Source organism: Podarcis cretensis (genome assembly GCF_951804945.1).
Source record: "Podarcis cretensis genome assembly, chromosome: 12".
Classification (NCBI taxonomy): domain Eukaryota; kingdom Metazoa; phylum Chordata; class Lepidosauria; order Squamata; family Lacertidae; genus Podarcis; species Podarcis cretensis.
In genome coordinates, this window is record NC_137181.1 from 2,729,015 (window position 1) to 2,751,511 (window position 22,497).

General features: G+C 44.9%; 1 protein-coding gene across 2 annotated transcripts in view; it reads left to right on the forward strand.

Moving 5' to 3' along the window:
• The first annotated feature begins 813 nt into the window (after positions 1 to 813).
• Positions 814 to 22,497, forward strand: part of LOC307199082 (KAT8 regulatory NSL complex subunit 1-like) — a 48,525-nt gene continuing 26,841 nt past the window's right edge. The window contains exons 1-3 of one of the 2 annotated variants that reach the window (XM_079946693.1): positions 814 to 1,458; positions 18,629 to 18,770; positions 19,668 to 19,868. In XM_079946693.1, the coding sequence (XP_079802819.1) occupies positions 920 to 1,458; positions 18,629 to 18,770; positions 19,668 to 19,868 (882 nt within the window). In that variant the 5' untranslated portion in view covers positions 814 to 919. The remainder of the gene's footprint in view (positions 1,459 to 18,628; positions 18,771 to 19,667; positions 19,869 to 22,497) is intronic. The other variant, XM_079946694.1, reaches the window with a different exon arrangement.

Consider the following 22,497-nt stretch of genomic DNA (forward strand, 5'->3'; position numbering starts at 1 on the left):
TGGAGCCCCGCCTTGGGCAAAAGATTTCTGCATTGCAGGCGGTTGGGTTACATTACCACAGTGGATAATGTATGAATTCTATGATTCTAATATGTATTGTTTGATTGGTTAAAATATTGATAAGGTCCCCCTTGGAGCTGCAGAGCCATTTTTCATTTTACTGGCAGATGCGTAATAGTCAGAAATTCAGGAGGAAATCCTTCTGGGTTAAGGCTCCACCTGCTGAATCCCTGCCTGTTGTGCGCATCTGGGAGACCCTGGAGCTGCGTGTTTTGTTAAGCTGCGTTTTGAAATCAGGCGCGCCTGGGACTAGAAAACATTCTCGTGAGAATGCAGCCCAGGACGCGTAGTTCTGTAACAGCATTGATGGCACCTACGTTGATTTGTAATTGTGGCAGCTACTGCGCTTGGGCTAAGGCTGGGCGCGCATGGCCCCGGTTGTGCGCATGCGTCTCCCTCGGGCTTCCCTCCCCACCTCCTCCTGCCTCGGAAGAGCGAATATGGGAGGGTCGCGCGTTGGCGCATGAGCGGTAGCGACGCTCAGTGCTCACGTAGTAACAAGATGGCGAGTTGTGGAAGGGGGGGGAAAGAGTCTGCGAGGCGCAGGCGCAGACGGCGGCGACGCCCTCTATCGGCTGCGGCGGCCGCGCTCTGTCAGCAACTCGAGGTTTGGCGCGCGCGCGCGCTCGAGAGAGAGGAGAGAGCCTCTTAGGCGCATGCGTGCGCCGCGGCTGAGGCGCGGGCTGGGAGGGAAATATCTGGGCCGGGCGCGCGCGCGCGCGCCGTCTCGGGCGAGCTCGTATTGTCCCGGCCGGGACTCCATGGAGAGTCCCGGACCGCCCTGAGGCGCTGAGGAGGCGGCGGCGGCGGCGGCGGCGGCTGAGGCGGAGCGGCCTGCCCCGAGGCGACGGCTCCCTTCATGGCGACGGCGGCGGCTGCTGCTGCTGCTGCTGCGACCGGGCCCGCCATGGCGGCGGCGGCGGCGGCGGCGGCTGCGCCTGAGGCGAGCGAACCGCCGTGGCGTCCGCAGAGTCGCCGGCCGCGCCAGGCGGAAGCGCGGTCCCGGCAGGCCTCTCTGTGGGGCCGGGCGCGGAGCCTGTGCCGCCGCCTGCGGGCGCTGCAGGCCCGGCAGGTGGAGCGGCACGTCCGGCAGCAGCTGGCCGGGCTGGCGCGGAGCGTGGCCGGGCGGACGGGCTCCGAGGCGCCTCCTCCGCCGCCCGCGCTGGGCCCGGAGCTGCGGCAGCTGGCCGCCTCCGCCACCGCCCGCCTCCGCGCCGCCCAGCGCGCCTGCGACTCGGACGCCACCGACAGCGCCAGCGCCTGCTCGGCCTCGTCCGCTTCCTCGGGGGCGTCGTCGTCGTCCTCCTCCTCGGCCTCCTCCTGCTCCTCGGCCTCGGACAGCGAGAGCGCCGAGCAGCCGACGACCACGACGACCACGGAGCGCCCCGCCAACGTGGGGTGAGTTGGGAGGGGAGGCGGCCGCTTCAACTTCCTCGTTTCCCAAGGGGGCTTCCTCCTCACAGCAACCCCGCGAGGTAGGCCGTTGCCCAGGTGGGGAGCCCGAGCAGCTCCCTTTGGGGCTGCGCCTAGATCGTTCCTCGCGCCAGAAGGGCTGAGGCAGCTCTTGCGCAACGCCTCCCTCTTTCCCTGCATTTCTGGCCAGTTGTGGCAGATGTCGTGGCCATATGGTGTGTGGATCGCGGGTTGAAGGCGCCACGTGCTTGGGATGCTCCCGCAGTAAGTAGTGGTTTCCACGTGGACAGAAGGGGCAGGAGTCGAACTCAGGACACCCCCGGAATGTTAAAAAACCGGCACAGGGCTGTATACCACTTAACATATCAGACAAGGATGGGGAAGGCCCTGGTTCAAATTCCCCCTCCGATGTGAAGTTAACCGGCTAACCATGGGTGAGTCATGCCTGAACTAAAGAAGCAGGGTTGCTGTGTGGATAAAATGGAGCAACGAAATGCCATGCCTTGAGCTACTTGGTGTAAGGGGCGGGGAAAGAAAGAAAAAGAAAGAATCTGTTGGCTCAGTGGCAGCTTTGACCTGTATGCAGGTAAGGAACTTAGAGCTGGTCCTTAATTACGATCACTCCTTTTGTGGCTGAGTGTCAGGTTGCTTTGGTAATGTCTGTAGGAGACTTCTTTGTAAAAAAAAATATTTTTGTGTGTGTTATTGTCTGTACTGTGCTTTCCTTCCCGAATGCTGCTTGAGTGACTAACAAGAAAAACAGTTAAAATGCTAGAAACAAAAGCTGGTGGGGGAAAAAACAACAACTGAGCAAGATGATAAGATTGAAATAGACAATTATGTGGGCCAAGCAAATGATGCAGTTATTTCCAATGCCAACTGAATCGTTTGTTTTGAGAGACAAGGCAACATTGGCATGAAAAATAGTGCAATAGTCACATGGCACTTGCTGTTGTTTCTTAGGGTTGGGAAGCAGTTCCCACATGGTGAAAAGGTCTGTCATCCTTGCAGCAAGCTTTGTGAAAGAGTATTGGTTCTGTTCGTTCTTTGGGAACAGTGAAACTGAAGGTGAAAGACAATATGCTGCATGTCACTACAGACTAGTTTATACAGCCAGTGGTAATATACATTATCTGAGATTATTATCCAGAATTCGTAGCTCCAGCCTTCAGAGAACAAGATTTGGGGGATAGCATAGGTTACATAGGAAACCTCTGCCTTCACAGTCAGGGTGTCTGCAGTAATTTTTCCAGAGTGTAGCAATGAGCAGTTAAGTAAAGGTAAAGGGACCCCTGACCGTTGGGTCCAGTCACGGATGACTCTGGTGTTGCAGCGCTCATCTCGCTTTATTGACCGAGGGAGCTGGCGTACAGCTTCTGGGTCATGTGGCCAGCATGACTAAGCTTCTGGCGAACCAGAGCAGCACACGGAAATGCTGTTTACCTTCCTGCCGGAACGGTACCTATTTATCTACTTGCACTTTGACAGTGCTTTCGAACTGCTAGGTTGGCAGGAGCTGGGACTAGCAGCGGGCGGGGATTCGAACAGCAGACCTTTTGATTGGCAAGCCCTAGGCTCTGTGGTTTAGACCACAGCGCCACCAGCGTCTCTTAGTGAGCAGGTTAGTTTCTCACAAAAAATAACACCAATCCCTGCACATTTTGCACCATATCTCAGGTTTTTTAAAAAGTGAAATATTGGCATTATGGTTCTTAATCTCCTCCTCCCCCTTCCCTGCCCCAATGGAAGCAGGAACAATATTTTCTGGGTATTTCAGATAAAATTCCTTTGTTCACATTCTTGAAGGAATTGGAAAACTCTTTGCATGGAACCTTGCCTGCCTCAGTTTTTTGAAGTTTTTCAAGAAAGTTGGTCGTTCTTGTTCAAGTGCCTGGAGCCACTAACACTTGTGGCTAATAAATAATAAATAAACAACAAGCACCATAAAATAAAATAAAATAAGCACAGCTGCAGTTATCAATCCAGTACGAAAGCCAAATTTTCACTTATCATTTGAAGCTATAGACACTACCAGGTGGGCCTGCCTTGAGAGGACATCCCACACTGTTGACTTAGCATCACAACTGGAAATGCTCTTTCGCACATGAGTGTCTGGGATGCTGATGACCAGAGTTTACAGGATAACATGTGTGAGAGAAGGTGGTCTTTTTGTTTCTTAGTCCCCAGTGTGTTGAGGATTTAAAAAGTCTTCCCATGGCAGCAGAAATACGGACTGGCAGTAGCTCAGTGGTAGACCATCTTCTTTGCTCAGTATAGGCAATGTTGAACTAGATCGTCCAGTGGTCTAACTCTGTATAAGCCAAGCTTCTGTGTTGCATAAGAACCTAAGAGCCCTGCTGGATCCGACCAAAGCCCCATCTAGCCCAACATCCTGTTCTCAGAGGCTTGTGGGAAGCCAGCAAGCAGTGCATGAACACATAGCACTCTTCCCCACTTGTGATTTCCAGCAACTGGTATTCAGAGGCATATAGTTTCCAATACCAGAGGTAATATACAGCCATAATGGCTGGCAGCCAATGATAGCCTGTGAATTTGTGCAAACCTCTCTTAAACCCATCCAAATTGCTGGCAATTGCAACATCCTGTGGTAGCGAATTCCATACTTACCTGTGTGCTGTGTTAAGAGTTTTCTAGTTAATTATTGGTTTTATTATAGTCATTGTGCAGAGAATCTTGGTTATGGGTGATTCAGAAATAAAGAATACAAGCAATTTAAATAGATTATCTACTCTTTTTTTTTTAGCTTATTGTAAATCAAGCAGAATTTGAGTTACTGACTGACCAAGTCCAATGAGCAACTTGCTTGTAGTGTTCTGTATCAGTTGAAGCTTCAGAACACCTTTAAGGCATCATGAAGAGTGCATTATAATAATTAGGTAACTAGAGTACATAGAAAAGGTGTAGTTAGTGAGCCCACTGGAAGATTCCAATCCTTTCCTTGCATGTTCCTTGAATTGAAAGAGAGGAAATCCAATAATACGCAGTTTACTAAGAGTTCTTTCCTCTTGTCATTGCAGCAGGCACTAAACAAGTTAATGATAGTTTGCATGATCAATAACCCCTCAAGACAAAGTCAATCAGTATAATGAATAACACTCACTTGGTAGCACTGATAGTAGTTGATTAGAATCCGGTTCTCCCAGGTATGAATTCTACTTTCTTTCCATTTGTTTATTAAGTTTGCTCTGTGCTGATGATGATCTGATTGTCCTGAAGTCTTTGCACAGGACAGAGATGGGTTATCAAATGCCACAGCTTCAGAAAGTAACCCTACTTTTTGGCATACTTTAGGGTTTCGTGTGTGTAGCTGTAGTGTGACACATTAATCTGGCAGGTGTCTGTTCTAGAGGAAAGAAAGGGCATTTGTGGCATCCTCTCTCCTTTGTGAGAACCTTAATCATCTATACCTGAGCAGCATGCACATGTGAGAGACTCAAAATCATACAACTAAGCAAAAATAAGTCTTCTTGGAAAAGGTTGATGATCTAAAAGTGGTGGAAAAACCTTGTGTTTGGCCAAGTGATTTGAGTTTGATGTATCCTGATGGCAAGTAATGTGTATAGTGTACACATACTGAGTTTGAACCTGGAATACCTTGGTGGCATTGAGTACATTGTTAACTCGGAATTTAATGTCTCATAAGGCTCCTGTGTTGATTTAAAAACCCCAAGAAACTGAAACAGCCTTTGTGTTTGTGTGTTGTGTAACTATTAGCAATTATTAATCGGTTGATGTTTTGGCTGAAGAAGATAGACAAATTTGAGGAAGTGGTTTCTGCTTTTGCCGCTTTAATTGCACAAAGCACCTTCCTGTTAAACTTCTTATTTGGGATAAGTGGCTTGGACTCATGTATAGAACCATTTGCCACTCAGGGGCACAGTAGCTCAGTATTCTGAATACAAGCCTGACCTGATTAATTTCAGTCTGAAATGGCAAGCTTCATATCTCAGTGGTACAGCACATTTTCTTTGCCTACAATAGGTCCCAGATTCAGTCCCCAGCATCTCCAGGGAGGGCTGGGAAAGGTTCATTTCTGAAAGCCTGAAGAGCTACTGTCAATCAGTGTAGACAGTCCTGAGCTACATAGACCAATATGGTGTGACATGGGAGTTTCCTTTGTTCCGCTGCACATTATCTCTTGAATGATATTAAGCTGAGCTTGACTATTAGTTTCATTTTAGTAGGCTGGAAGTTAGCCTTGAAGCAAATGATGTTGTCTGGATCTATCTAGTTCTTAATTTATATAGCATCCAGTACAATAGTTGGTACTTTATAAATAAAGGTCTTGAAAAAATAATCTGTATAACATACAGAAGTTACTTGCAGCTAAGTTACCATCCACCTTACTATTATGTTCCAGTTTGTTGTGGTTCTCAGAGCTTGCTTCTGTACAGTAAAAGTGTGTTTCTTTGGAGTAATGGCATTAACTCTTCTACAGCAAGTTACATTTCTCAATATCTTTTCAGAGCAGCTAGAGAATATTATTGTTTCAGGTTATATATTCTGCAGTCATTCACTGCTTCTAACTTAAAATCATATTCCTTTGTATGTAGCAGGATATGTTCTTAGTGGTTATGTCTGCACATTGCATTCATGTTTAGCTATGGTTGAGCATGAATGAGTAGAGTGCTTGTTACCTGCTTCGTTCCTCCCCCACTGCTATCATCTGAATTGGGCTTGTGGTTTGTGGGAAGCAAAGAATGAAGCTTGGCTGCCGATCATGGTTTGGAGAGAAACAAACCATGAGCCTCTGTTTGGATAACAGAATAAGCAAACACTTGTGGTTTAGAGATATGAAGATGCAGGAAAAACCTTTCCATCCCCTCCTCCCAGGCCTTCACATCTCTAAGTTGGTTGCTCTTGCTGTATCCAGGAGTGGAGGAGGTACAAAGTGGGCACACAAAGAAGGGCCTCGGGATGATTTCAGGGTCCAAGTTGGATTAAGTGCGTAATATTTGCAAACATAAGGTGACTAACATAAGCAAACCATAGCCATGTATCCTGAGGAACAGACCCTTTACCAGCTGCAGTGGTTAGCAGTTGGCTTCCGGTGTCAATTCAAGATGCTGTTTTTGAGCTTTTAAAGTTCTAGAGATCTGAGACCAGAGGAATCACTTAGGAATGACTAATGAGCCTCCCCAGAAACTTACTTTCAAGAGTTGCTCTGCTGCCTCCCCCTATCCCCAGGAATCTGAACCAAGTGGGCACCAGAGAGTGGGCTGTTTTATTTTTGGCACCCAGAAGTAAGTTAGGCTGTACTGTTGCTCAGTTTTAGGTGAGAAGTGAAACTTGCATTTCAGCAGACTCTTTCAGGATATAGCTTTTAAGGATGTATCACAGCTTCAAAACTTTTTTTGCTTTTTCTTTATTTGTAAGCCACTTTGATTGAAATTTAGAAAGGTAGAATAGAAATTCCATTATTTAAAGTAAGCCACTGTGTGCAGATGTAAAAAGAAATGCAGATAAGTCAACAAGAGAGTTAGATGACAAAGGACAAATGTGTCATAAGCTTAAGGAGCCAAAAATGTAGAAAAGGCAACCCATGTATTACAGTTAAGATACAGTCCAAATCTTAAGCCGTCAGTCTAGGAAGTTGCAAAGCAGCTAGAATTCCAAATCACATTTCTGGCTTGCTCCATTTAAGGGTGTATTTATTTGCTATTTACCAATTTAGAAGATGCTGTAATCTGAATTGAGATTTTCATGTCCTTGTGGAAGTCTGTTGTATCACTCCGAGTGAGTCATTACAGAAAGTGAAAAGGTTTGTTTGTTTTAACCTGTATTTAGTGTCACAGTTCACAGAAGACTGTTTTCTAGGAACATTTCTGGCAACTGGATGCCTGCACAGGAAAAAACTACATTGGGTTACAAAACAGAATAATGATTTGTGTATTGCCAGTCCCATTTTTAATTTGAGTTTAATTTTTTCTTTTAGATCTCATTCCGGATATACTAGCTTTGTTTCATAATTTTTCTTGACTAGTTTTAAACTAATATAGGAAGTAAAATTATGTTCAGGACAGGTTAGTGAGAGGCTGACAATACTGGAGGATGCTGTTCACTTCCAGCCATAATTGCTGCTAGTCAGGTGAGTGAAATGCTGCATGATAGATAGGCTCAGATAAATGATCCCAGGCTACAGACGAATGGATGGGAAGAAAGGAGGAAAAAAGGAAATGCTGGCACCAGTTCTTAAAATTACAGTTCAACAACCTAGGATGGAAACCATTAAAGGGAATCTGAACAAGGTGACGGATGTGAGAGAAGCAGAGCCAAAAGGCATCTAGACACCCAGCAGAGCTAATGGAATAGCTGATGAAACTACATTGAATGCTTTCATATTTAGTAACTAGAGAGTTGAGGTTGTTGAGCAGAAGGGAAGTATACTATGTCCTTCGCCAGAAGACGAAATGACCATTGAGAAGATCTCCACAGTCAGGGAAAGATCAGCCTGGTCCCATTCATTGGTCAGAGAACAAGCAACTCCAGAGAGCTGCTTCAATATTTGGGGTGGGCAGATAAATTATGTTTTGAAATAGAAATGTGGTGAGTAAGAAGCTGGGGTGGGTGCCTTCCTCTGCTTGCTTTGGGTGGTAATATCCAGTAAGTGACCTTCAGTTGATTGAATGCCTCCTTCAGTGGAATGGGGAGAGAGGCTGTTTTCAGCCATTCCTCTTTCCCCACAGCTTCCATGCAAGTCAGCTCTTGAGGGTTAGGCTTCCTCTTGAAACACCAGAAATAAATTGTCTCATCTGAGAAGTGAGAATGAAATAGCATTTTGCTATCCTTGTCAATAAGCACCCCCATACTATCCAGCAGTTACTACTACTTCTTCTTTTGTAGCCGAGTAAGACTGTCTTTCATGAACACAGACTTAATGTTGTGTCTGTAAGTGGCTGTGGAGGCCAATTCTGGATCCACACGTCAATCCACAGTGAGGACATAGGTTTCTGGGTGGGAGTTGATCAAGATGAGGATTTGCCAAACGTGGCTTCCTCTTAGCTCTTTTCTGCCTCTTGTCCTGAGTTCATGCTTCTTCAAAGTCCATGACGCCTTTGGTAGAGGCTTTTCTCCAATTGGAGCACTCGCAGGCCGGTGTTTCCCAATTATCCATGCTTATACTGCATTTTTAAAAGATTTGCCTTGAGAGCGTCTTTAAACCTCTTTTGTTGTCCACCAGTATTTCACTTTCCACTTTTAAGTTTGGAATAGAGTAGTTGCTTTGGAAGACGATAATCAGGCATCCGCACAACATGACCAGTCCAACGAAGTTGATGTTGAAGAATAATTGCTTCGACACTGGTGATCTTTGCTTCTTCCAGTACACTGGTATTAGTTTGCCTGTCTTCCCAAGTGATACGCACATTTTTTCTGAGACACCATTGATGGAATCTTCTGAGGAGTTGAAGTTTATAAGTGGTCCATGTTTCACAAGCGTACAGTAAAGTTGGTGGTGCAGTAGCTTTGTAAACCAGCATTTTGGTTTCCCTTTGGATGTCTTGATCCTCAAACACTCCTGTGCTTCAATTGGGAGAAAACTGCACTTGCAGAGCTCAAACGATGCAGGATTTCCGCATCTACAGCCCTTGTGGAGGGATAACTGCCCAGGTAGGAAATGTGATCAACACTGTCCAACATCACATCGTTAAGTTGGATTTGTGGTGCTGCAGAGGGGGTTGTTTTGTGCTTGTTGGTGCAGCACTTTGGGGTTTGTTTTTTTTTTGTTATATTGAGGAATAGACCAAGCTTTTCTATAAGCTTCTATGAAGGTATTTAGGATGGTTTGGAGGTCATCCTGTGAGTGTGCACACACTACATTGTCATCAGCATTTTGAAGCTCTATGACGGAAGTTATGGTAGCCTTACTCTTTGCTTTCTATTGTTTACTAGCCTGGTCTTCACTCTGAAGAGAAACGGGGAGAAGAGGGACTTCTTTTTATGAGCAAAAAGCAAATTACTTAAAAATGAAAGTTTGCTGCTGCTTTCTTTTTTAATATAGCAGAGAAGTGGCCTCCCCCACAGATACCAGAGTTAGTGACCTTAGGCATTTGTTGCTTGGGGTTGGGTGGGAGGATTGTGTGCAAAACTGCCTAAATTCAGCCTGTGCAGTGATGATGTTAGGAAAATATATCTTCCTGCGTAAAAGAGACAGGATCCCAGGGTTTACTAGGAACAGATGAACCATTTCTCCCCCCCCCCCCCCCCGGGATTTCTGTTTTCATTTATTCAGTTCGTTAACCTTAGTTTAATTTTCAGGCACAGTGCATTGGCTTTCATTTGCTCCTCTGAAGGTTCAGAATTCTCCTTATCTACATCTTATCTGGCTGATTAGAAGGTTTCAGTTGTGGATTAATGGTGTGGGAACGATGTCCTAGTTTGAGTTCTTTATATAATGAAATGTGGAAGAGAGTTACGGGTGAAAGGAGATGACCTTTTATTTTGTTGAGTGTGTTTGAAAAGTTTATCCATCTGACCCTGAAAACTCTCTTCAGTTTACCAGAATAATAAAGACAGGCACGTAGGAGATCACTTTACTCCAGTAGTTAGGTCATTGGCCCAACTAGCTCAAAATTGTCTGCATTGGGGGTGGGGGCACCAATTCAGTCTGAGGGCTCCATTCTCTCATGGGCAACCTTCCAGAGGCTGTGCACTTGTGGAGAGCAGGGCGAGAGGTTAAAGTGAGTGGAACAATGGGTGTAGCTTTTTCCTTTGCAGAGGTAGGCAACATTGGAGCCATGCAAAAGTTGAGGCTTCTGTGTGCACAGGAAATTGCTTTCTTGGGAAAGCAAGAGGTATTTTCATAATACTCAGGAAAGGTACAGAGCAGAACTAGTGAGGGGTTGTAACCTGAGAGGGTCCCAAGAGAGCTGTTTGGAGACCTGTATTTGAGCCTGCAGTTTCCCACTCCTACTCTGACTGGCAGCGGCTGTCCATGTTTTCAGACTGGTTTTTCACATTCCTACTGTAGAGATGCTGCAGAATGAATGAACTAGAGACTGTCTGAATGCAAAACATTACTGAACTATGGTCCTTCCCTAATTGTTGTTGTTGTTTAGTCATTTAGTTGTGTCCGACGCTTCGTGACCCCCTGGACCAGAGCACGCCAGGCACTTCTGTCCTCCACTGCCTCCCGCAGTTTGGTCAAACTTATGCTGGTAGCTTCGAGAACACTGTCCAACCATCTCGTCCTCTGTCGTCTCCTTCTCCTTGTGCCCTCCATCTTTCCCAAAATCGGGGTCTTTTCCAAGGAGTCTTCTCTTCTCATGAGGTGGCCAAAGTATTGGAGCCTCAGCTTCAGGATCTGTCCTTCCAGTGAGCACTCAGGGCTGATTTCCTTCAGAATGGAGAGGTTTGATCTTCTTGCAGTCCATGGGGCTCTCAAGAGTCTCCTCCAGCACCATACAGTGGTGCCCCGCAAGACGAATGCCTTGCAAGATGAAAAACCCGCTAGACAAAAGGGTTTTCCGTTTTGGAGGTGCTTCGCAAAACGAATTTCCTATGGGCTTGCTTCACAAGAGGAAAATGTCATGCGAGTTCCTGCGGGGTTTTTTTCCCTCCCCCCCCTTTTTTTCTAAGCCGCTTATCAGCTTATCCGCTAAGCTGATAAGCCGCTAAACCACTAATAGCGCTAATCCGCTAAGCCGTCAATGGGCTTGCTTCACAAGACGAAAAAACCGCTAGACGAAGAGAATCGCGGAACGGATTCTTTTCGTCTTGCGAGGCACCACTGTAATTCAAAAGCATCAATTCTTCAGCGATCAGCCTTCTTTATGGTCCAGCTCTCACTTCCATACATCACTACTGGGAAAACCATAGCTTTTACTATACGGACCTTTGTTGGCAAGGTGATGTCTCTACTTTTTAAGATGCTGTCTAGTTTGTCATTGCCCTTCCCTAATATATTTGCTTAATTCAGGTATTATATTATTAAGAATTTTAACATTGTATGGATAAAGTTCTTGTTTGTCCTTCAAGGTTTTCATGGAGCATGCTTTCTAGTACAAAGATTTGGGGAGTGCCGGTAATTTGCCAAATTGTATTGGTTTCCATTACAGTAAACTTACAGTTTAGAAGGTGCTATCCAATGCTCTTCTGGCACAATAAACCAGTTAGTCTCTAAGGTGTTGCTAGACTATTTACCATTCAGATGTGTTCTATTTTGAGATTGAATAATAGTGATTCATATTTTGGAGTAGGACTGGGCAGAAAATAGATTGAGATCTAGTAGATCTTGGGGTGATTTACAACATTTTAGCAACAGCTGCTGCTGAGAGGCTTAGAAAAATACAAATTAGGTAAAAAGGTAAAGCAAGCATGGAGGAAAAGCAAGCATTAATATTTGTGTGAATCTTTGTCCAAGGCTTCTGAGCCCAGTTCTGACATTTAAAACAAATTGTTGGGCTTAGTCTGTTCCTTATTTCTGAGTTTACAGAAGCCCCTCTCCCAGGACTTGATGTTCTGGTTTCAGTTGATGAACCACAAAAGTTCTAGACAAAAAAACGAACAAAAACAAAGTACATCCATCAAGTCTGAAGTTGGCTCGCCCCGACTTCAGGCTTGATGGATTTAGAAAAACATTTTCATACCTGGGAAATCAAAGTTGGCACAAAGAAATACAGTATATAATTTTAATAGCACAGTCCTTGTTGTTTCTACTCATAAGTAAGCACAGCTGAAATCAGTGGGACTTACTTTCTGTTGTGTGTGTAGGATTCCAGTCTAAATGTCAGTGACGGAGAGGAAAAAGATGAAAGACCACCAGATTGCAGCCATGGGGGACAGGCACAGCAGTAGTATTAAATGTGGCTTGTGTGAGCACCCGAGTTTCTCTCTTTAGAGATCTCAGTCCTATTGCATCTCTGTATCAAATGTAGTTGGGAAAGTGATTATTGTTCCAAATTTCAGCACAAGCTCATTTGATGTGTGTGAAGTGGTTAACTCAGAAATGTCTCCTTGTGCCATTTACAGATGGATGGAATTCTGTGAACACACATTTTCTGATTTACTTGTGCCATTTTTTAGCATGTGTTCTTCTGATTATTCCCTCTCAAATTCTGTTCACATTTGCTTATGTGAACATGGTTTGAATCAGTAATATTGCATAATGCAGCAAGTTCTTGTACAGTTTGTTCCTACACGGTTAGCTAAGACTTTGAAATCATATATATACCGTATTTTTCGCTCTATAAGACGCACCAGACCAAAAGACGCACCTAGTTTTTGGAGAAGGAAAACAAGAAAAAAAATATTCTGAATCTCAGAAGCCTGAACAATCCCTCTTGCTGTGCTGGCTTCTGGGATAGCTGCGCAGCCTGCATTCGCTCCATAAGATGCACACACATTTCCCCTTACTTTTTAGGAGGGAAAAAGTGAGTCGTATAGAGCAAAAAATACAGTAAATACTATGATAGTCACCAACGTGGAAGCGAGTCTGCTTCTTTGAGTTAGCCAAGTCTTATTGTTTTAAGCACGGGTGCTGTTGAGGCACATTCTTGCTCACGAAACTGTAGTTATTCAGACTGTGTTGTCTGTGCTTCTGCTTGATCACCAGTATTGTAGTATCGGTCTGTGTCTTTTGCAGACCTAGTTGATTTAGCACTCGCAAATAAAGTGAAGACCTGGCTTAGCAGTGCTCAGTTCCAGTAACCTAGAGGTCATTCCAGGGCTATGGAAATCAAATGTTAATAGGCTGAAAGAGCTGTCTGCCATATAGGTATAATGCTAACTCATAAAAGGAGTAAAAACAAAATAAAAGAAAAAAATTCCTTCCAGTAGCACCTTAAAGACCAACTAAGTTAGTTCTAGGTATGAGCTTTCGTGTGCATGCACACTTCTTCAGATACACTGAAACAGAAGTCACCAGACCCTTCTATATAGTGAGAAGGTTGTCCGGGTGTATGTGGCAGTGTATTTTCATACCTGGGAAATCAAAGTTGGCACAAAGAAATACAGTATATAATTTTAATAGCACATTCCTTGTCGTTTCTACTCATAAGTAAGCACAGCTGAAATCAGTGGGACTTACTTTCTGTTGTGTGCCACATACACCCGGACAACACCATTACTGGCCCCAACAACATCACACATACCATCTCAGGACTATTTAATTGCTCATCGTCTAACATTGTGTACGCCATCAAATGCCAACAGTGTCCTTCAGCTCTCTATATTGGACAAACAGGCCAAACCTTACGCCAAATGATAAACGGACATAAATCCGACATCAGGAATCACAAGACAGAGAAACCAGTAGGAGAACACTTCAATCTCCCAGGACATTCTATACAAGATCTCAAAATAGCTGTTCTATTACAAAGGAATTTCAGAAATAGACTGGAAAGAGAAGCTGCTGAATTGCAACTTATTACCAAACTTAAAACCATGGAGAGACCTGGTCTGAACAAAGACATTGGATTCTTATCTCATTATACATGACGAAGCCATTTTTCACCTTCTCACCCCTTGCTTTTTCCTGTAAGACCTATTGCAGTCGTTAAGAGTCGTCAACAGGCTATCTGTCATCACAGCTATCTGGCAATCGCCCATTCCCACCACCCTTCTGAGTAATACCCCTCCCCACCTTCTCACTATATAGAAGGGTCTGGTGACTTCTGTTTCAGTGTATCTGAAGAAGTGTGCATGCACACGAAAGCTCATACCAAGAACTAACTTAGTTGGTCTTTAAGGTGCTACTGGAAGGAATTTTTTTCTTTTATTTTGTTTTGACTATGGCAGACCAACACGGCTACCTGTCTGTCATAAAAGGAGCAGATGCATAGATTAGATGGCTTTAGGACACCCACAAAATGTGCATGTTGTGCTTATTCTGATTCTCTCTTCTGTTGATGGTTCTGTTTTACGAGCTGTTCTGAAGAGCCCTCTTGGATTATGGTGAAGTTTTTGATACATTGTATTCCAAGATGCGGGTGGCGCTGTGGGTAAAACCTCAGTGCCTAGGACTTGCCGATCGTATGGTCGGCGGTTTGAATCCCCGCGGTGGGGTGAGCTCCCGTCTTTCGGTCCCAGCTCCTGCCCACCTAGCAGTTCGAAAGCACCCTTAAGTGCAAGTGGATAAATAGGTACCGCTTTATAGCGGGAAGGTAAACGGCGTTTCCGTGTGCTGCGCTGGTGCCGGCTCGCCAGAGCAGCTTCACGCTCGCCACGTGACCCGGAAGTGTCTCTGGACAGCACTGGCCCTCGGCCTCTTAAGTGAGATGGGCGCACAACCCTAGAGTCGGACCCGACTGGCCCGTACGGGCAGGGGTACCTTTACCTTACATTCCAAGATGCTAGGTCATTTACAGCATAATGAGGGGAGGAAATGCAGTATGTCCAAAACAATTGCATTGCCCCTGCTCCTCAAAATATTTTCTCCAGCCAGATTGACATGAGAGATGTGCTCCCTCCATACCTTTTTCAACGGACAGTCAAATAGTTACCAACCATGAATTTCTTAACAGCAGTAATACATAATTATGTTAAATTCACACGTCATCTTCAAGAAGACTTGAAATGCAGTCCCTCTCATTAAAAGGTAAAGGGACCCCTGACATTTAAATCCAGTCGCGGATGACTCTGGGGTTGCGGTGCTCATTTTGCTTTACTGGCTGAAGGAGTCAGCGTTTGTCCGCAGACAGCTTCCGGGTCATGTGGCCAGAATGACCAAGCCGCTTGTGGAAACGCCGTTTACCTTCCCACCGGAGTGGTACCTATTTATCTACTTGCACTTTGACGTGCTTTCGAACTGCTAGGTTGGCAGGAGCTGGGACCGAGCAACGGGAGCTCAGCCCGTCGCAGGGATTCGAAAAGAAGCATTGTATTGTTCCAGAAGTCTGGAATCCTCAGGCAGAAGGTGCCTAGCCCTAAGTGGAAAATATTCTCATGTGGGGTTCTGCCAGCTGCCAGGATAGGGTGTCACATCTTGCCCCTGCTTTTTCTATCTGACAACCCAGTTATACAGTTAAATCTGGACTACCACTTAAAACATGCATTATGCATTCTTGACTTTTTGCAATTCTTTACGATATTTGACCCATGATAAAGGCATAGCGAGACAACTATCAATGTGGCATTTTAACACAGCAAAGTGTTGTTCTAATAGCAATTGCATATCTGAAAAGCACTAACAGTTTTATAATTAACACCTACATAGGATAAAACAGTTACTCATCTTAAAGAAGAATAGTGATGATGCAGAAGGTGTGATATTCTTATGTTTTGACACCATTAGTGTACACAGCGTTTCAGAGGAGCAAAAATAATAATTATCTGAGTAGTTTTGCAGCTTGCTTGATAGATAGCCAGAAAGTCATGTATTTTGTGGCCCCAAGAAAATTATGCTCACACCCTTTCATAGATGGTTGGCATGGTTATAGTAACTTTCATGTGGTATAGTCATTGGTTCAGGGCCATTGAGTATGGTAACATGCAAGAGAGGAGATACGATATAACTTGATCCCCCAACGAAGGAAGCTTGGATACAACCACATTTTAAATTTCTTGGATGTTTAATTTTTTGAGGTCACTTCTTGGCTGAACAAAACTATGGACTGATTCTCAACCATCTCTCTCTCTCGCTCTCTCGCTCTCTCTCCCTCCCCCCCCCCCCCCCCCGGTTTGGTATGTGTTATTTTGATTTAAAAGTCTGTAGTCTAGTGAACAATTTTGGCTAAGTAATGCTGCTTTTTTACTTGTTTGCAATTCCAAAGAAGGCTTGAAAATCCTGGGTCAACGTCAAGTGGGAGGTGGAGCTTAATACTTTGTAGCTAGATACCCCATATTCTGCCTTTACTGTTCAGAGAAAAAGACATCTGGGTGCCTTTTATAATTTACTTATTATAGGAGCAAGCTGACAGAAATATTTGGGTTGCTTCTGCATGCTAGATCAGAAAGAGCCTCCATCTGGTTCAACATTCTGCTTCCAACAGTGGCAAACTAGATGCTTGCAGGCAGTGGCACAAAGGCAGTAACTCTTTGTTATGTCACCAGCAGTTGCCATTCATTAAAATAACATTACAGTGGTGCCTCGCAAGACGAAATTAATTCGTTCTGCGAGTTTTTTCGTCTGGCGATTTTTTCGCCTTGCGAAGCACAGACTTTGGAAAAGCTTCAAAAATCACCAAAGTCTTCAAAAACCTCAAAAAAGGCTACCACACCGCGTGCTATGAGTTGCTCCTCGAATTGAATGCACGGTTTTAAGAAAAAGGAAACAAACTTGCAAGACAAAGGAAACAAACTTGCAAGACGTTTTCGTCTCGCGAAGCAAGCCCATAGGGAAATCCGTCTTGCGAAGCAACTCAAAAAACGAAAAACTCTTTCGTTTTGCGAGTTTTTCGTCTTTCGAGGCATTCGTTTTGCGAGGTACCACTGTATCTGAAAATGGAGGTTCTGTTTAGCTTTAATAGTAGCCCTAAATAGACCCTTAAGAAAGAGTCCTGCTGGATTAGAGGTTATTTCCCACAGTGGCTAACTTGAGGTTTAGGAAATTCACAGAAGGCACATCTAAGATGGTGAGCGTGACCACATTCTATAGTAATGAACACCATAGTTTTGTTACAGAATTGACATGGGGGGGAGACATTTTAAAGTTATTTCAGTGCTACAAATATTATGCCTGAATGTATCCTTTTGACTTGACAGCTCAGGGAAGATACTTAGCTTTATAAATTTATAGAAAATCCATACAGTGGTGCCCCGCAAGACGAATGCCTCGCAAGACGAAAAACCCGCTAGACGAAAGGGTTTTCCGTTTTGGAGGCGCTTCGCAAAACGGATTTCCCTATGGGCTTGCTTCGCAAGACGAAAATGTCTTGCGAGTTCCTGCGGTTTTTTTTCCTCCCCCCCCTTTTTCTAAGCCGCTTATCCGCTAAGCTGATAAGCCGCTAAAAGCCGCTAATAGCGCTAATCCGCTAAGCCGTCAATGGGCTTGCTTCGCAAGACGAAAAAACCGCTAGACGAAGAGAATCGCGGAACGGGTTCTTTTCGTCTTGCGAGGCACCACTGTACTTTAACCAACACTCCTCATTCCAACGCCATTTTAAATATTAAAGAAAGGTGAATTTGGGCTCCACCTCCCCCAATGAACCAAGAAGTAGGATGTCATGTAGGCAGCAGGAACAGGGCATCCTGCCATAACTCCCCAAGTGTGAGAGCACATACAGGGCCCCCCACCCAGGGAGTGACCAAAGGGGACACAATAGATGTCCACAGAAGCAGTTTAGCAAGTCAGGTGTTCTGAAGGCCCATCTCCAGACAAGTCCTGAGGGCAAGGATATGTAAAGAGTTTTATTGTTCTTTTGGTGATGGGTACTTAAGAGGGACGCAGGTGGCGCTGTGGGTTAAAGCCTCAGCGCCTAGGGCTTGCCGATCGAAAGGTCGGCGGTTCGAATCCCTGCGGCGGGGTGCGCTCCCGCTGCTCGGTCCCAGCGCCTGCCAACCTAGCAGTTTGAAAGCACCTCCGGGTGCAAGTAGATAAATAGGGACCGCTTACCAGCGGGAAGGTAAACGGCGTTTCTGTGTGTGGCTCTGGCTCGCCAGAGCAGCGATGTCACGCTGGCCACGTGACCCGGAAGTGTCTCCGGACAGCGCTGGCCCCTGGCCTCTTAAGTGAGATGGGCGCACAACCCCAGAGTCTGTCAAGACTGGCCCGTACGGGCAGGGGTACCTTTACCTTTACCTTTACTTAAGAGGTGTTGGGAAAGGTGTCTGATAAAGTAACCTAATGTTGAACTTCTGTAACCCTTGTATACACCTCCCCATTTGTGACATGCTAGTGATGTAGTGATGATGTATCAATGATGCCTCTCGAAGTGTATACTGGGAGAAAGAGGGAAGTTTTAAAAGAGGATGTCACCGCATGCTGCAAGTTCTTACTCCTGTGGGGACCTGTTGTGCAACAATAAAGATCACGGTCTACTGACTGCTGTTTTGCTCCAAATTACTTGGCTGGAACTTCCATCTTTTACTGACCACATAGACCCGTGGGGGACTTCCACTCCGATGAGCTGGGCTGCTGAGTAGTCTCTCACCCCGGATTTCCCCCCCTTAACATCTTTAACAGTCTTAATAGCTAGAATTTGGCACCAGTGATTCCATAGGTTGTTGTACTAACAACATGCAAATGCTTGTTTTTCAGACGACGCCTAGCAGAGCGCCAGTGGGCAATGGAAAGAGCGGCCATTATATGTCGATGGACATGGCTGCAGGCTCAGGTTTCTGACTTGGAATATCGTATAAGGCAGCAGACTGATGTTTACAAGCAGCTCCGTGCCAATAAGGTAGGCCAGCTTTCTTCTTTTGAGAAGTATCCCTTTCATTCTCTAACCTCTTATTCAGGAACTATACCAAGGTTTGGATCACAGTTTACTTTGGAGTTCAGGAGCAGGTTGACTATGATGTAGTTAATGCACACCGTAAGGCAAGGCCCTCACTGTGGTATAATTAGAACTGCAAGTTGCAGCTGGGCTTTGTGGCTAGCCGTTATTATTTTTTAGCCTGTTGTGAGGTCCAATTCCACCTCGGTTCCTCCTGCAACTGTATGATTTTAAAGCAATCAGAATTATGTTAATAACATGTCAGCTGCAACTGGGCACATGGACTATTTCTACACTGGTGCTGAAGAAGTGGACAACACAGGACATTTAGAAAGCTGTCTGAGCCCCGGTGAAACAAACAGTGGTGGTTATCTGGGTCAGTCTGCTTCTGTCTGGGACCTGATTAAGGGCATTTACTGGCTGTAGCTCTGTTTGCGCTAACAGGCAAAGCTACAGGAAGTTTATCTAAAAGCAGATATCCTGCATGCCCCCTACTGCTACCAAACATTTTTGCTTATGGAAGATTTAGGGAGGCAGTAAGGGAAAGATCTTGAGTGAATAAAAATCTGTCAACTGTGCAATCCTTCATGTGCATGGCTTAGCAAAATATTACGGGCACTGCAGCCAAACAGCTTTGCAAGTCCCAGTCCCATTTTTGCTATCTTTGATAAATAATAAACAAATATACAGTAATTCAGCAGCAGCAGTAGTAGTAGTAGTAATAATAGTAACAATAATAATTTATATGCCACTGGGTTTCCTCAAAAAATAGTAAAAGAACAATACTAAAAACTTCCCTGAACTGCCTTTCAGGTGTCTTAAAAATCACACATGTGAATAATATCCATTTTTATTCTTTAGGGCCCTGTTGTCTTGGGTGATCTCCAGCATGAGGATGTGATGAGACAACAGAGTCGTCTAGGTTCTGCAGCTGTGGTGAACTCCAGGAAAAATAAAATACTGCCGCCACCCTCCTCCCACCTGAAGGTGCCTACTGGGGACAGGCAGTGTGACTTGTCTCCCTGTATCCCTTCCTACCTCCTGAAGAATGCAGAGAAACAGGTCAGTGTATAAACTGTGGCAGTAGACTCCTTTTGTGCAAAGATATTGCTTAACAATGTGTGCTCCAGTCTTTAAAATCTTCATTGCCATGGATTGAGGGTTGAAATAACTCATGTGCTTGATTGATGGGTGTCTAGAAATTTAATGCGTTTTGTTTTTTTAAAAAATCCTGTAGATGTACAGGGTGAGTATAAGTGACTAAATTGCTGCTGGTTTCTAATGAAAGCAGGATTTGGATTTCCACCCCACACCTGCATTAGAAAAATTGCTAAAAAGTCTTGGTGGATACTGTATTCACAAACAACTTCTCTTCATTCAGCTGGCTGGCCTTTTACCAGATATTATGTCCCAGATAAAACAGAAATGGAATCTTAAGTTTTATTTGTGATATAGTCCCCTGGGAGTGTTCTTGAAAGGGCTTATATGGGTGAGGCTCCTGGGAAAGTTTGCTCTTGACCTTGGAGGAGGCAGATTTAAATTTGTGTTCTTGGTGGAGGGGCTGCATAGAGTGGGGGTCTGCTTCTCTTGCTAAATACAATAAAAAGGATATAATTATAAAAGAGTTCTGGACAAACAGTGATAGATTTCATCTTAAGAGGCTTTTCCCCAATGGCATCTTTTAAACAGATTTTATACCTTTACAAAGTGTGTAAAGCCTGCTGCTTTTGTAATAATATGGTGACTACTTTTTAAAAGCAGTCAAACGAAGGCTGAGAAACCTGTCCCAGGACAACTCATAAATAGGAGACTGAACTGGGGTTTGAACTAAGAAGTAACAGTTTTCCCAATAACTTACACTGTTCTTTCCATACTGTATTAGCTTTCTGGGGAATGGTAGGTATTCTCTTATAGCTCCTGAGCACATGATATCCAGAGTTTACCTCATTTCTTCTGAGACATCTTTTGATAGTCAAACTGATTTTCACCATGTGCTCATTTTTCATTTGGATTTCTCAGCTGCAGTGCCTGATGGGATCCTGGTAATTCTGTTTCTCTAATTGCCTTTATTGCTCTTGCCCTGCAAACTTCCAGTTCTTTCTCATTCATCCTGCCATATCTTGCACAGAGACCTAGAATTCTTTATGCTTGATGGCTTTTCTCAAAACAAAAAAATGTATTTCTCCTTTCAAGTTATCTTGTTACTGATTATCCGTCAGGAGTTGAGAAAGGTAGCTTTATTTGTCATTTCAGGTGGTAGGTCTAATATGATACATAATGAATTCCTGTTCACAAGTCAAGATAGAATGAATTGATCCTGGTATCTGAGCAATTGGGAGTAAAATGCTTGATTTGCACAGCCCTCTGTAAACCTAGTTGTTTGTAGTGAGATCTTCTTCTGAGCACATACTGCTAGGTGAAATAGGGAAAGTTCTTCCACAGTTTTATGGAAGCTGTTCGCATGACTGAAACCTGTCTTCATGCATTGGCAGTGGCTGTCATGGTGGTTTGCTTCTGGAAGAACAAGTCTTGTCAAGAAATGGGTGGGAATACTCCAAGAAGAAATAAAGAGGGCTTCTGCTCCATTTCTCATGGAAAAAGTAGTTCAGGAGTAGTGGGCGACTGTCACACTGATGCTGAGACTTTATGTTGAATTGAGGCTCATGCAGATGATTCCTTGAAGTGATCCAAATTCCTGACTGGCTGTTAACAAATTCTCCCAGTGATGAGGAATCTCCATGGATTTCCCAGAGCGGATCTTCTAATCTTGATTTCACAGATATGTTGATAAGTGGCGCTGTGGGTTAAAGCCTCAGCGCCTAGGGCTTGCCGATCGAAAGGTCGGCGGTTCGAATCCCTGCGGCGGGGTGCGCTCCCGCTGCTCGGTCCCAGCGCCTGCCAACCTAGCAGTTCGAAAGCACCTCCGGGTGCAAGTAGATAAATAGGGACCGCTTACCAGCGGGAAGGTAAACGGCGTTTCCGTGTGCGGCTCTGGCTCTGGCTCTGGCTCTGGCCAGAGCAGCGATGTCACGCTGGCCACGTGACCCGGAAGTGTCTCCGGACAGCGCTGGCCCCTGGCCTCTTAAGTGAGATGGGCGCACAACCCCAGAGTCTGTCAAGACTGGCCCGTACGGGCAGGGGTACCTTTACCTTTAAAGAGCTATTCTTTGGGGCCTGTTTGAACTTAACATGCTGTTCCCACAGGGCAGAGTGAGGGTTTTTATTGTTCAGGCTTTGTATACAGTATGCTTTTACTACTCAGTGTTGTGTGTTTGGGCTTTGGTTTTAAGGAGGAGTCTCCTCTCCTGATGGGGTGGGAGGGTAGACTGAAGGATGTGTGTCAACCCTGGGAAACAGATGCTGGAAATCCTGTCCTGGCTGATTTGCTGGTATTTGAACTGTCACCAGACACTCTCTTTCCCTTTTCTCTTCCTCCCTCCCTCCCTTCCATTTGCTCCCGAATTCATGTTTTTCTCTGCAAAATTTTAGACCAATCCTGTGCATGCCTACTTAGAAGTAAGTTCTGTTATTTCAGTTTAGCTTACTTGCAACTATGGTTGCCAAATAGTAAAAACAGATAAACAACACTCAGGATGCCAAATTCAGGGGTGCAGCAAATGCCTGGAGGCATAGAAACACATGGCCCTGATTACAGCTTTCCTGTAATATTCACTGAGGTTTTTGTGTTTCC